The sequence below is a fragment of the Lonchura striata genome, chromosome 2 (assembly GCF_050655825.1).
Source record: "Lonchura striata isolate lonStrDom1 chromosome 2, ASM5065582v1, whole genome shotgun sequence".
Taxonomy (NCBI): Eukaryota; Metazoa; Chordata; class Aves; order Passeriformes; family Estrildidae; genus Lonchura; species Lonchura striata.
The window spans coordinates 136,019,921-136,033,546 of NC_140704.1; the positions used below are offsets into that span (position 1 = coordinate 136,019,921).

Here is a 13,626-nt window from a genome sequence, read left to right on the forward strand (position 1 = left end):
TTTCAGTTGCCCTTCCCTGTCCCACTGTGTCCTTCTTCCAATGCAGAGACTGGAACCACACAAACTACCCCAGATGTGCATGCACCAGCCACAGAAGCAAAATGGTGCCCTCTGTCTTCTCACTATCTCTCTGAGGACAGTCACCATTTTCCTGGCTCTCTGGCTCCCATAGCACACTGAGCTTAGGTTTCCAGGGAACATTCAATGGTAACTCCAAGCCCTTTCTCTTGATTGGTGGCTGCCAGTCTCGAGTTCACCACCATGTGAGCATGGTTTAGATTATTTTACCCAATACATCATCTTACCTTGTGTACACTGAAGCTCATGTGTCACCTTTCTGCCTCCTTCTTTTTTTTTGCAATTTTCTTTTGCCTTCTTTATAATTACTCAACCCAACCAAATGTCTTTGGTACTATATGCATCCATTCTCCTCAAAATCCTCTGGTATGATACTTTAATGCTTCCTGAAGATCCACAACACCTGTATCTACAACCCTACTCAGTAACCCTGAGTAAAAGCTGATGAGTCTTGGATGTAGCAAAACTCTGAAGATGTAGCCATTCTCAGAGAGAACCAGCCCCTAAGGTACTAACACTTAACACAGACAGGCATATTCTTCTGTGGATAAAAAACTCCGAGGTGAAGAAGACTCACAAGCATTTTACACCACCCATGGGAAACTCATATACCCCAAGGCATTGCTGATATTGTCCTGCTGCCCTTTTTCTGTCACCATCCACTACTGCTGGTCAGACACTCTAAGAGGTCTTGAGCATGCTGAAGATTATCATCAATGAGCATTACAGGATTTATGTCTTTGCGTTTATATTATAAAATTCAGCTGATGTAGCTGCATTACTTGGATGTCAGAAATTTGCTGACTGCTGACTGAAACTGGTGTTTAAGCAGCTCTGTTCCACTCAGCCAATCAAAATTGTACTGATAAAGTAAAAGAAAAAATGCCACTTGGAAAAGTGGTGCTGATACATGAATGAAAGCTAGAATCTAAGTCCTGTAAGTACAGACACGGCTGCAGTGAGGGACTCTCTACAAATCCATTTCCCACAGGACTGCACAAGATAAAACCTTTTTTTTGCACATATTTAGTAAGTGTCATCTTTAAATAGCAAAGTAAACCACAACAAAACTAACCATTTCGGTATCTGTGCTCTTGACTTACAAACACAATAAACACTCACAAAGGAAATTTGGTGGAACAAGCCCATGCACTCAAGACAGGCCTGTTGCCTACTCTAACAGCATTCAATGGGCGGTCTCTCTAGAAAGCTCAATGCTTCAGGGATCATGTATTTCACATAACATGTATAAACCAATACAAGTATAAACCAATATTCTAAAATATCTTATGGGCTTATTAACTGATCTATCTGGAAGAGGAACATCCACAACTTCAGATCATGTGGGGAGATATGAACTGACAGACTGACCAAAAGAAAAGAGTGGCAGCCCTCAAAATTCCAGCATACCCAAATCCCTAGAAGTGCCTCTAGTAGTAGTTAACTCCTTGGACAACCAAGTAATGCAGGTCCTGAGCTGCAGAGAGGACTTCAAGGCCACATGTCCTCAAACATTAAGTTCAAAAGAATGTGAGGTGAGATAACACAATTAACTTAAAGCACTGCTTCAAATCCCTCACTCTTGCTGATGAGACAACTTTGACTAAAGGACACCAAAACCTGCAGAGAGGAAATGCGTCACTGACTACAGTTCAGAACTGAATTATAGAGTCCACTCTTGCAGAGGTAAACTCACACAGCTCTGGTGAAAAGACAGCAGATGCACACACTACACTTCAACTCATCTCAGCTTACTTGTCACACCTTTTCTTTGACACAAAAAAGCCAGCAATTAGCCATTGTCATTTCCTGATTGTCACCAACTCTACTATTCAGACTGCAAACATTACTATAAAGATTTTTCTTCTAAAAAACAATTTAACAAGTTCTTGCTGAAAACCTATTTCACAAACAAGCAAAAAAGAAAAACTGATCTATAGTCTATAGGTAACACTAAACGTAGACTTCTGCTGCAGTAAACAAAAATAATATTTTTACAAATCAGTCACATTCTATCTAGTAAGTGTTTAGGTTTTGCTCTTCTTTGATTTTTTTGAAGGCTGGTCCTGAATATGAGTGCTCTCTGGTGGTTAGAAATTTTCATATATTATTAATGTCAAAATCTATGTTAAATTATTCATGTATTAACATGATCTTTTAGCTCAATTTATTTCCCTCACAGTGTTTACCTTGGTGGTTTAAACAGAAAGCAAAATTACAATTATTCTGCAAAATTAAAAAAAGCCAAATGCCTCTTCCAACAGACTTTTAATTTCCCTACTTGACCTCAGCATATCTTCCTGTTTCTGTTCCAGTTGTTTTGCTAAGAATGATTAACATTATACAAAGAATTATAGAGTTCTGTTCATGGATAATAGTGACTTTTTTAACTGGATCACTGTAGTAAGCATTTACTTTTTCTGCAATTCAATATCTTGTAATTACCTAATATTCTTTGGTTTTGTGTTGCTTTCAACTGGTAAGAATTTCTTCTACAAACTTTTTGCTTGGAAGGTTACAACTCTAAACCCTCATTCTTTAAATTGTTATTAAACTTATTTCATATCCTAGTTCTCAGGATTACCCAATTTTTTCTGTGGAATTTTTTCTGTATAACCCTCTTCCATACTTGTCAGTGCCTCCCAACTCCCCATCACTAACAAATTAAGATGGTAAAGTTTTAATTGCTACATCAAGACCTCTATTAAATATTTAATAAGATTGGTCTCAAGACTGATCTTCAAAGAACTAATTTTATACCCTCTGATACTCAGATTTGATGGATTTTCGATTCATTATTACCCACCATCGTTTATTTCTAGTTACTTCCCTATTCTGTCTACAATTCAGGTGTTATGGCTACCTTTTCACCACAATAACAACGTGCAGCAGCTTTAGTGGGGGTCTAGAAAATAAAAAAGGGAACCACTCCCTGTAAAAACAGCAATTGCTTCATCAAAGACAGCTATGACAGCAGGTTAAAATATGCATTTCAGCTCCACTTGTTTTCTCCTAGAAAGCACGTTCAGAGCCGCACACTTACCAGCGCCCTGTCAGCAGGGCGGCCGCGTCCCCTCCCCTCCCCTGAGGCTGGCACTGCTCCCGCTGCTCTCCCACCGAACGGCACCACGGCGCTCCACCTCTCCGGCTGCGGGCCGGGCTCTGCCCAGGGCCCGTCCCGGTCCGTGCCCAGGCCCGGCTCGGGCCTGTGGGGTGACAGCACCGGCCGCGCCCTGTCGAGCCCTGTCGAGCCCTCCCGGCCCCGCTCCGCCCGGCCCCGCGGCTCCCGGCCCCGCTCCCGCCCTACCTGCGCGCGGCTCTCGGGGGCGCGCGGCTCTCGGGGGCGCGCGGCTCTCGGGGGCGCGCGGCTCTCGGGGGCGCGCGGCTCTCGGGGGCGCGCGGCCGGGCGGAGCGCGCGGCCGGGCGGGCGCGGGCGCCCCCTGCCGGGCGGAGGCCGCCGGGCGCTCCGTGCGCTCCGCCGCGGCGCGTGCCGGCCCGCGGGGGCGGGACAGCGGGAGCGGGGCAGCGATCGGCCCGTACTCGGCTCTGGGGACCGCCCCTCGAGTGCTGGGCTCAGTTCCGGGCCCCTCCGCTCAGGAAGGACATTCAGGAGCTGGAGCAGTCCAGAGAAGGCCAGGGAGCCGTGAAGGGTCGGAGCACAAGTCCTGCAGGAGCGGCTGGTGGGGCTGGGGGTGCTCAGCCTGGAGCAAAGGAGGCTCGGCCGGGACCGCCCCGCTCCCTGCAGAGCCCCGAGAGGAGGCTGAGCCGGGGGTCGGGCTCTTCTCCAGGGGACAAGGGACAGCACAAGCAGACATTGCTGTGCCAGGGGTGGTTGGTGTTGGACATTAGGAGGAATTCCTTCACAGAAAAGGCGATTAGATACTGCCCAGGGAGGTGGTTAAAGACTTAAAGACCGGACCATGGTGTGGTTGACGGGGTGGTGCTCCGGTAGAGGTTGGACTCATCTCAGAGATGTTTTCCAACCTAAGTGATTCTGTGATTTTTGATTTTGACGCTGCTGTGTGTGCTATTCCTATAACACCACAAAAATAAGAAAGCTAAAAATTCAGGCAAAAGTACAGTGCCTTTTTCCCTGCCTCATCTCAGCACCAAGGTTCTCTGGGCATATGTGAACGGAAGTGGGGGTGAGAGAGGAGAAAGGGTGGGGGCTGGGGTTATTGGACTTCACCCAAAATATTAGTATAGCTTTTTTTTTGGATGGATGATACCTCAGCAGGTCGGTAAGTGAGCCACAACAGTCTGGTCTGCTTGGAAGGATCAGAGGAAATGTATGCCTTTCCCAGGCAATGCCTAGGTGGCAATAGCCTGCTCAGACATCACACTAATTACAGATACTCACAGAAACATTACAAGCTGATATGTAAATACTTTTCCTTACTAATAGAGTAGCACCTTTTCCTGTCAACCGTCCCCTTTCTGCTCAAACACTGTTTGGGGAAACAAAAAACAAAATAAAAAAACATAATCTCAGCACTCACTCCCACTAGTAACTAAATTTGTATAAACTCTAAAGAACAGTGCACAGACAAAGAATGACAGTGAAGGTTTTTTGTTGGTTTGTGGGGGTTTTTTGTTTTGTTTTTTTTTTTTGTTGTTTGTTTATGGGTTTTTTGTTTTGTTTTTGTGGTATTTGTTTGTTTTCTTTATTCAATACTTCAACAATGGGTTTATTCTTTTCAGGCAATTCATTTTGAAAGACAGTTTCTAAGATAAATTATTAAGGTCCTCTTCTCTTATTTTCTCAAATACACAGTCATCTTCATTTGGCATAACTAAAAATCTTTTCCTTGAGATACAAGGAAAAATTTGAGATACAAATGAAATACATGCAGTGGAACAAATAAACAGTTAGAAGGGCATATGCCTTTCAGTAATTATAGGTAAATACAAACAAGCTAGAAAATCTCACATAATACAGTTCAGGTTGATCTTTTTAGGATATTTCAGAGAGAACAGAATTAATTTTTTTCCTGCTGGAATGGGACACAAGAACATTTGCTTCTGCTCTAAGGCTTATTACAATGTACTGTATGTCTGGACTAAACAGCAGTTCCAAATGTGCCAATATGGATGTTTTTTGGCATTATAGTGACCACAAGGGCATATATGCAGGTGCTTCAACTGCTGAATAGGCCTTCTGAATTAGATTGACTTCTGTGAATCACACATTTTTTAACCATAACAACTGCATAAATGCTGCTTTCAACTCTACTTTTCCTAAAGAGTACCCAGTACAGTCTGAAGCTTCTGAGTACCATATCATCTGGCAGGTATAAGTAGGTAAATTATACTATTCCATTGCCTGTATCTACAGTTGTTTTAGGAAAACTTATGGCACTGATTCATCTTTTCAATATATGATTGTAAAGTAAATGTCCTGAAAATCTAATAAAAGTGTCTGTCATGAAGCTATGCTACCCATGCTGCAGTAACTAGCATCAAGGCATTAGGAAGCTGGAACCATACATTATCTCTGTAGAAGTTATTTCATGCCTGTTTCGAGATTTCTAAAACAACACATAACTGCAGAGTTGCCTAGGTGCAGACAATTCTACAACACAGCCTCACTATCTGCAAAGTCCACCTAAGTTTCTTCATTTTCCTTTTAAATCTTACTGCTGCACTAGACTGTGTATTCAGACAAGATTTTTCAGGCTGTTATGCTAAACTACTAGTATCATATACTCCTACAGTATCAGAAACAAAATAAGTTATGTTTTTCTTCTCATGAGCCAGCAGTAAGTTTTCTGAGTCTTTCAACAGCATCAGTTAAACTTTTCTCCAATTCAGAGCAAAGATTTATAAGACTCTTGGGGATGCTAATGCCAAAATTATAAAGACCCAACTCAATCAATGCTTTTTCAAATGAGAATGTCCAAAACTTTTACAACATTTTACAAGCATCTCAAAGAAAAGAAGTAGAGAAATAGCAGAGGAAATCCTTAAGAACATTGTGATCACAGCATTTAGAAGACAGCTAAGCATGGTTTTAAGATTTGGTATTAATTCGCTAAAAACACAACTTGGTGTATGAAGACATAAACCACTTCAAATTTGTTGTATAAATGATATATACCATTCCATGCTATCACTGTTTAACTTGAGAGCATACTGGGACTTGCTTTAACAGCTCTATTCTAATTACCAGCTTTAGTTTTCTCAGCTCACAGAGTTTTGTATCAGCAACCAAACACAGTTGTTAAGCTCAATGAATTTCTCTTGCCCTATCCAAGGCTGTTTTTCTCACAAAAAAAAAAAAAATTAAATATGTTCAGGTCAGACCAATGGCTTCAAGCCCAGACTGCCATGGAACTTAGTCCTTGCTAAAGCTTCGCACAGCAAAGCCACTAAACCACATGCTTCAGTCTCCAGTATGGGTGCAATTCTAGTCAGAAGATGCTGTCTCTCTTAATATAATTTGCAAGTTATTTGTGAATGCTGAAGGCCACGCCTAACCTAGACTCTCATCTCCAGCAGTAACAAGTACAGAACACTTTGAAGAAAGGGGCAAGAGAACCCACCACACAGTTTAATTGACTTGCTTATTTGAACAGTGGTTAGTGATTGGTTTTAAGGTTTCTGAAGGTACAGCAGCATCATATTTTTTCTGACTTCAGATCGAGTTTTTAGAAATATTTTTCTTTTAGAAATATATTTCTTCAGCCAATCACATGCTGTAGTAGAGGTATTTATTTTAATTGACTTTATGTTGTTCCCTTTCATTCAATGACTTGAAACAGCAACATCTTTTAGTTATTTAGCTGTTCAGGAACTATCAGCAATGGATACTAATTCCTGCAAATGAACTTCCTTGCATCTTTCATGTGATGGGAATTTATGTGTATGGATATGATTTTTGAATGTATGAATTAATATTATTTTATGATGTGTATGAATAAGATTTTCCAAATGAGTATGATTCCCCACCAGAGGGAAAAAACAAATGCACAAACAATCCTAGTGTGGAATCTAAGAACAAGTCTGTAAAATATATCAGCAGGTGCATGCAGATATACATACCTGATCTCCATACACATTCTATCTTTCTATAAATTTAAAATGTGTCATTCAAATGTGTCAAGAAACACTTGCAATAAGCAAATAAAATGAAGCAAGTTGTTGAACCATCAAACTAAAATAATTTTTTGTATTCAGACATATTTTTTACCCTCTTTATCCTCCCAAAAATTTAAGTTTTCTTACCTTTTGTACCTGAAAAAATTCTTACTAAATTTTTTGGAAGTTCACCTAACCAGAAAAACAGTGGCTGGGCTAAACAACACAAGCAAGAACACACTGTATTTACATTCTGGACTCTTATTTCTCACTCATTAACCTCTTTTTTTTGGATGCTGTATTTCTTACTGTTTTTCATCTATTTAGAGATCTTGATTTCCAGAACAGATTGACGAATGCAAGTTGAGAATAAGCTGAAATGCTCTAGTAAGTACTGTAACAAAATATGCTGAGCAAATCAGTATTGACTTATACCCAGCAGCAACAGTATAAGAAATGAGCTGGCAGAGTGGCCATTATCTCAAAGTTCTCTGTTTTAGTACAAGCTGCTATCCACAGCTGATTAGTTACATAGTGAATGCTAATCTTCATAATTAAAAGTTTGCTTCTGTTACAAATAAATTTAGAAATAAAGTGATCCAGTCTTTCCCAAGATTAAAATTGGTCTTTTCTTCTGCATCAGTTACAGTTTAAAGCTATGAAATAACGTGCTGTTCATTGCCTCACTGCTCGCTCTAATCAGCACGGGCCTAGAAGATTACACATGGTCCTTTCATTTTTCCTCTTCAGACATTTTCAGTTAGTAGGCAAAGTCTTTAGATATCACAAGGTTAAATAAAGATATTTCTAATGCTGGAATTTATGTTTTAAAATATCAAATATCTAAACATGCTTCCATCCTGAAAGGCCCACATGAAAGAAGTATTTTAGCTACAAATCAGACTTTTAGTTTATTAACACTTCTATTTAAAATAAAAAAAGTCTCAGTGTGAATGTCACAGATCTCATTTGGTCTAACATGGCAGCAGATGAAGCAAGCAAGTGAAGTGGGGAAAAACTGAAAGGCAGAACATACAAAAAATTATACCATCTATATCCTTTATCATAATCAGAATAAGTCCAAGTCAAGGACAGAGAATGTAAAATGTATTACTAAAGCTGTGATGATAAACCTTCTAACATTCAGAAAATTATTTCAGTAAAACTCAGCAAAGATGTGCTTTTTAGTTGATTAATTCTGGACTGAAATTTTGGAATGTGCAAGATACTTTTCCTCAATGGTATTTCTCTCAGCACAGCTGTAGGTGTGATAGAGTAGCAGCCTTATCTCATTTTAAATACAAATTCCTATACCAACACACCTGCTCACCATTTCTTGGCCTTTGGCTGCCTTCATCATCTGTTCTGATACCATTTTCTTCACACAGCTACTGAACACAAAGGTCTAAAAAGGACAAACCAGAGAACTTTCTGATTTTTTTTCAAAATTACATACTTGACTCTTCTATTCCTTTTCCAGAAGAAAATTACAGTTCCTAACTACTGAACCATCATTTTCCTGACTCAGTTAATTTTACCCTGTTCTTAATACCTTTATAGTGCAACAAACCAGCTGCAGTTCCTTACGGCCCAGCCTCAGCATGACTAACCCTGTAAGATTACATTTTATTCTGATCCTTTCCTGAAAGGATTGAGAAATAACCTGTTTTGTGTACAAAATGATCCAGTTTCATGTGCCTGAGTCATGTGCCTGTACTCAAATCAGAGCTCCAATGTGTCTTCTTTGGCATCCTTAGTATACTCTAGAAAAACAAACAGAAAAACCAAACAAAAACCCTCCAGCCAATGAACAGAGGGAGTAGACTTAAATCAGAATCAGTCAATTAGGTTCATTTTATACAGTATACAAATAAAACAGCTGAAATCTTTACTAGAACACTTTCTCTGTGGGAGGGGAGCAAGTGGGAGGTAGGAAGTGGGAGTCTTTGCAAGCATAAAGCTGGCTAAAGCAGTTATTTTGCTCCCACACAAAACTCTGACAACTCTACCTCCAAAAATAAAGGAAAAGGGCAGGAAAAGCATGACATGGAATGCTAAGAAAGGGAGAAAACAGCAGAGTACAGTGAAATGTTTCACTGCTGTAAAGGCTGCCAAGAGAATATGTTTCAGAATTGGTTTGGAGGAGAATATGGGCAAGTGGAAAAGATTTAAAACACACCATCCCCTTCTCCCCAGACCTTCTAAGCTTATTTTTCATGAAGAAGAAGTGAATGTAGACACAAAGTCAGTGAAGTATTCACAAGAAAATTAACCTGCCAAATTCTTAACCTGTTGATTTTGAAGCTGACTTCTAATTTGGTTAGTAGGCAATGTCATGCAGTAGCTAATCTCATCATTGGCAATCTGGATGTCAGCTGAGCAGCTTTCTTCTGGATAATCACAAATACAATGATCAAACATCAAGCTGTATATACCATAGAACTGCATTTCTCAACTCTGCATTGGGAACTGCACCAAAGGACAGAACTAATGAGATTTGCTGTAAAGGCAAGTAGGTCTAGTGATCTGGAGAGAAAAAAAAAAGGGGGGGGGGGAGGGGCTATAAGACAAATGTTTAAACTTTCTTCTGGAAGAACACAGGTTCACACAATAGGTCAGTGCTTGATACAGAGAATAGTGCTTATAGTACAGAGTAAGAAACTTGATTTTTTTTTTTAACAGGATATGATGAGATAGGTCTTTTGAATGATTACCAGATATGATAATAGTAAGAGCTAAAACTAACAAGTAAGAGATACTTTGAACAACAGACCCAGCAGTCTGAGTTTTCATCTGGTTGCCTAAACTGAATGACAAACTTTTGCACCTGAGTTTTGCAGAGAAGAATAGCATTCAATCAAATGTTTCTTGATAGGCCTTGAGATACAGCTCATTGTGTTGGGATTTTAAAAACATATTAACAGAGATAGGAATCTCCTTTTCTATTTGGTGGTTCGGTATCTGACCAGGAGATGGGAGACCTGGGTCTCTAGCTCAAATGACTCCACAAAACCACACTCTGTTTTTGAAGTCATAGCCCCTAGTTTCATTTCTTTAAAAACCCCACATCTTTGATCTGGTTTGATTGTTTTTTAAAATACTGTTTTACCTTTGCTTTGTTTACATTTTTTGTAGAAATTGAAGTTCCTGCATCTGCTTGTCTGTTGTTTTAACCCAGTTCCTCTTAACTTCCTGGACTGCCTTAAAATAATTCTTAAAAATAGCAGAAAAAAAATCAGCAAACATACAGAAACACATAGAAATAGAAAGCTTATTTTGGTTTTTAAACAAAGCTTTTGATTTTAAGACAAGTTCACCCTACACTGTTCTTTCCTCATGAGTTAATCATTTCCAAAGCTGTGTGTAGATGTACAACTCAACAAACCTACAGATCACCTACATGCTCCTATATGATGACAGAGTGCCTACATATTAGGAACATTAGGATACATACATCACTTTGAAAATACAGTGGATAGGTACCTAAATGTGTCCTTTTTGTGAAATATTTTTCCCATGCATAAGCCATAGGTGAGTTAGAATCGCTAATACAACGGTTTGAAGGATAAAAACCCCAAAACACCAACATGACCCCTATCAACAACAACTATATCCAGCACTTAGAAAAGTGGCACAAATCAATGCCAACAAGAACCATTTATAAATATGTCAAGAATTAATATAAAAGATTAAATTATTGTGGAAAGGTAATCTTTAAGATTACAAAAAGTCCTTTCAGTTTTACCTATGTATGTAACAATTTCAGTGAAATTCTACAATCCATCAGCTGTGTATTGAAAGAAGGATCCATAAAACTTTTAAAAGCCAAGGGAAAAAAAGTAATAAAACATGAAGAAATTATTCTGTTGAATGTCTGTTTGGATTTTTTTAGCTAAATAAAATGGAAGTGCAATCCAGAAATATTTCATTACTTAACCAGATTAAAAAACACCAAACCAAAGCACAGATGTAATCTTGAAGTGCATTTTGTACTCATTCTTTACACATTGTAGCAAAATGGAAATAAACTGGGGTCAGATTATCCAATCTCTCCACTGGTTTTGGTGGTACCAAACATTGTTACAATGTAGAACTAACACTTTTTCCTCCTTTTCTTAAACAACTCTGGGTTTCTCTGCACAGTAGGTGGTAAGGCTGATAGAGCAGCCACTGCCATGCTGCAACCAACCGCTGTGGAGCTGCATCAGGCTGAGCTCTGTGCAGGAGCAAAGCAAATTGAACACTCAGTTACCCATGTGCCAGGGGCACAGCTGGCCTGAGCCCTCTGATTTAAGCAACCTGGGTAAATCTCCACAACCTTACAACTGGAGCAGTGCAGGCTACATGGCCAGTACGGACGTATTACTCACCCTCCGCTGGGTCTTGTGCCCAGACAGCCCCATTTCCTCTCCTGGGCTTGGAGCAGTGCTGGATGGAGAATTATCTCCTCAGACAGTTTGCCACAGCTGAGAAGCACGCAGCTCTTTTGCTGGACAGCTAGTACTGCAGTTTGTAAAGGCACATAGAGGGAAACAGAAAGATATGTAGAGGCTGAGCTCCAATGCAGTAGATTTAAACCAGACAAGTTACCAGCATCAAAAAACAGGTTTCTGTGCACCTTTCCTTGCTGCCACCAAAAGACATGGTCTGTTCTTCCCCTTCCACTCCATTCATTCATCTGCTGCAATCAATATAATTCACTAAGCAAGCAAAAAGAGATTTCTTTGTTTTCTGTTTCTTTGTAGAGAGAAGTAGACATGAACACAACTGCAGTAGGGAGCCATTAGACCGGCCCTGCTATACTAACTGCCCCCACAGGGCACTCTGACAAATGGGACCTTGGCACCAGGCTCCCATCCCCAGGGTTTATCCTCACCCACAAGTGAGCATTACCATTTGCAGCACAGCAAACAGAACCAGGGGACTGACTCAGGCCAAAAACAGGCCATCAAAGCCAAATCAAAAATAAAGAGACAGTATTTTTAGACCAGGTTAGCTCACCAGTCCAGTTCACCACTCCCACCAGCATCATGGACTAGTAGTCCAAGGAACAAGCAAATGAAAGGGGAATAGTGCTCTGCTGTTTAAGCCTGGCCACTTACTAAAAGAAATGCTCAAGCTATAGCCTCAGGTATTATGCATATTAGTGTATAGAAATAAGCACTTCAGATAAAAAGTAATCCACCTCTGCCCAGAGGGGTAGCTTGCAACTCAGAACTCAAAGTTCTCTTCTATATTGTTTATGGGTGTATTTTTTTTTGTGACCACTGCATCATGCAAGTATAAATATTAGAAGGCAAGGAGCCACAAAACACCTCTTTATAGTTTCTTAAAGAGAGAGGGAATAAATAGCTAGCTACAATAAAGGACCCTTCAGGGGTACTACAGTGCTAATATTTAAAACATGCAACACCACAGAAACCAGTCAATTCCAATTTAAAATTGGCCTCAGGAAAAAAAAATGAAAAAAAACCAGTCAAGCTGTTGAAGTTTAAAGGCTTCATAACTAAGTTATTCAGGGGATTTATTTCTCTGCTTATAGTAGTTTTCATGCATCTTAGTAGTTTCACTTAAGCTTCTTGTTCACCACTTTCTGACCCCAAGTTTACAGTACAACTCCTTCAAGTTCAGTTCTGCCACTTTTTCACCACTAGGAAAAGAAAAAAACACAGAAACATTTGGTGAAATCTACTGAAATAGCTCAATTACTTTCATGTATCAGTTATTGCTGGCTAGCAATGTGCTGTTAGAGAAGAAAAACAATACAGATTCTGGAGTAAAGTAAGGTGACAAGCTAGTTATCTTCCTCACTTCTCTGAGTCTAAGCTTACAGAACAGTCTAAGCTCTGCTCTGTACAGAACATCTCTACTCCCTGAGATTATGGTCTTCTAGGATAGCCTTCACTCAAAACACAGCTAAGCATGATAGATGTTAAGGGACACAGGGATGGAAACTTCCAGGACTGCTGCTTTTCTGGAACAGATCACCAGACAAGGTGTGTAAAGTGTCAATGTACAGCAAGAAAAGCATGTCACTCTTCAAAGATCACTAGTTTTCTGCTTACTTTTAAAAAAAGTAAGTCTAAAGGCCCAAATCTGTAAACATTTAATTCTAAGCTGATAACATTATTCAGCAGAACATCTAAACATACCTTTTTAGGCCTGTGAGCATCTAAGCATTTTTTGGCAGTTGAATGTGGGTTACCTTTGGACTTGATGTATTTGTGAGGATTATCAAAGATACATAGAAATGTAATCAACTGAAAAACTTTTCTATTCTCCTGTGTATCTGATCATATCACAATACAAAGCAAAAATAATTCCACCTGGAACTGCACTGCAAGATACTTTTGAGATGTAGTAACTGCCAACTGCGTACTCAGAGATATCTTTCAAAGCAGAATGAAGAGAGGAAGGGAATAATAAATAAAATAGGCACAGACTGTAAAGTTACTCTCTCACTAAGTAAGC

The 13,626-nt window shown here is 39.8% G+C and overlaps 2 protein-coding genes across 4 annotated transcripts in view; both read right to left on the bottom strand.

Moving 5' to 3' along the window:
- The window catches only part of ANKRD46 (ankyrin repeat domain 46), a 78,870-nt gene extending 75,443 nt beyond the window's left edge, over nt 1-3,427 (bottom strand). For 2 of the 3 annotated variants that reach the window (XM_085572409.1, XM_021529430.3), the window contains exon 1: nt 3,386-3,427. The gene's annotated coding sequence lies outside the window, so the exon portion shown is untranslated. Of the gene's footprint in view, nt 1-3,121 lie in introns of all 3 variants that reach the window. The other variant, XM_021529431.3, reaches the window with a different exon arrangement.
- A 162-nt stretch (nt 3,428-3,589) lies between these two features.
- The window catches only part of SNX31 (sorting nexin 31), a 33,079-nt gene continuing 23,042 nt past the window's right edge, over nt 3,590-13,626 (bottom strand). Inside the window, 10 exon segments of the mRNA XM_085561666.1 lie at nt 3,590-4,894; nt 5,515-5,531; nt 7,436-7,497; nt 8,488-8,560; nt 8,819-8,863; nt 8,866-8,916; nt 9,417-9,468; nt 9,470-9,605; nt 10,070-10,089; nt 10,265-10,448. Of these exon segments, the coding sequence (XP_085417792.1) occupies nt 4,804-4,894; nt 5,515-5,531; nt 7,436-7,497; nt 8,488-8,560; nt 8,819-8,863; nt 8,866-8,916; nt 9,417-9,468; nt 9,470-9,605; nt 10,070-10,089; nt 10,265-10,448 (731 nt within the window). The 3' untranslated portion in view covers nt 3,590-4,803.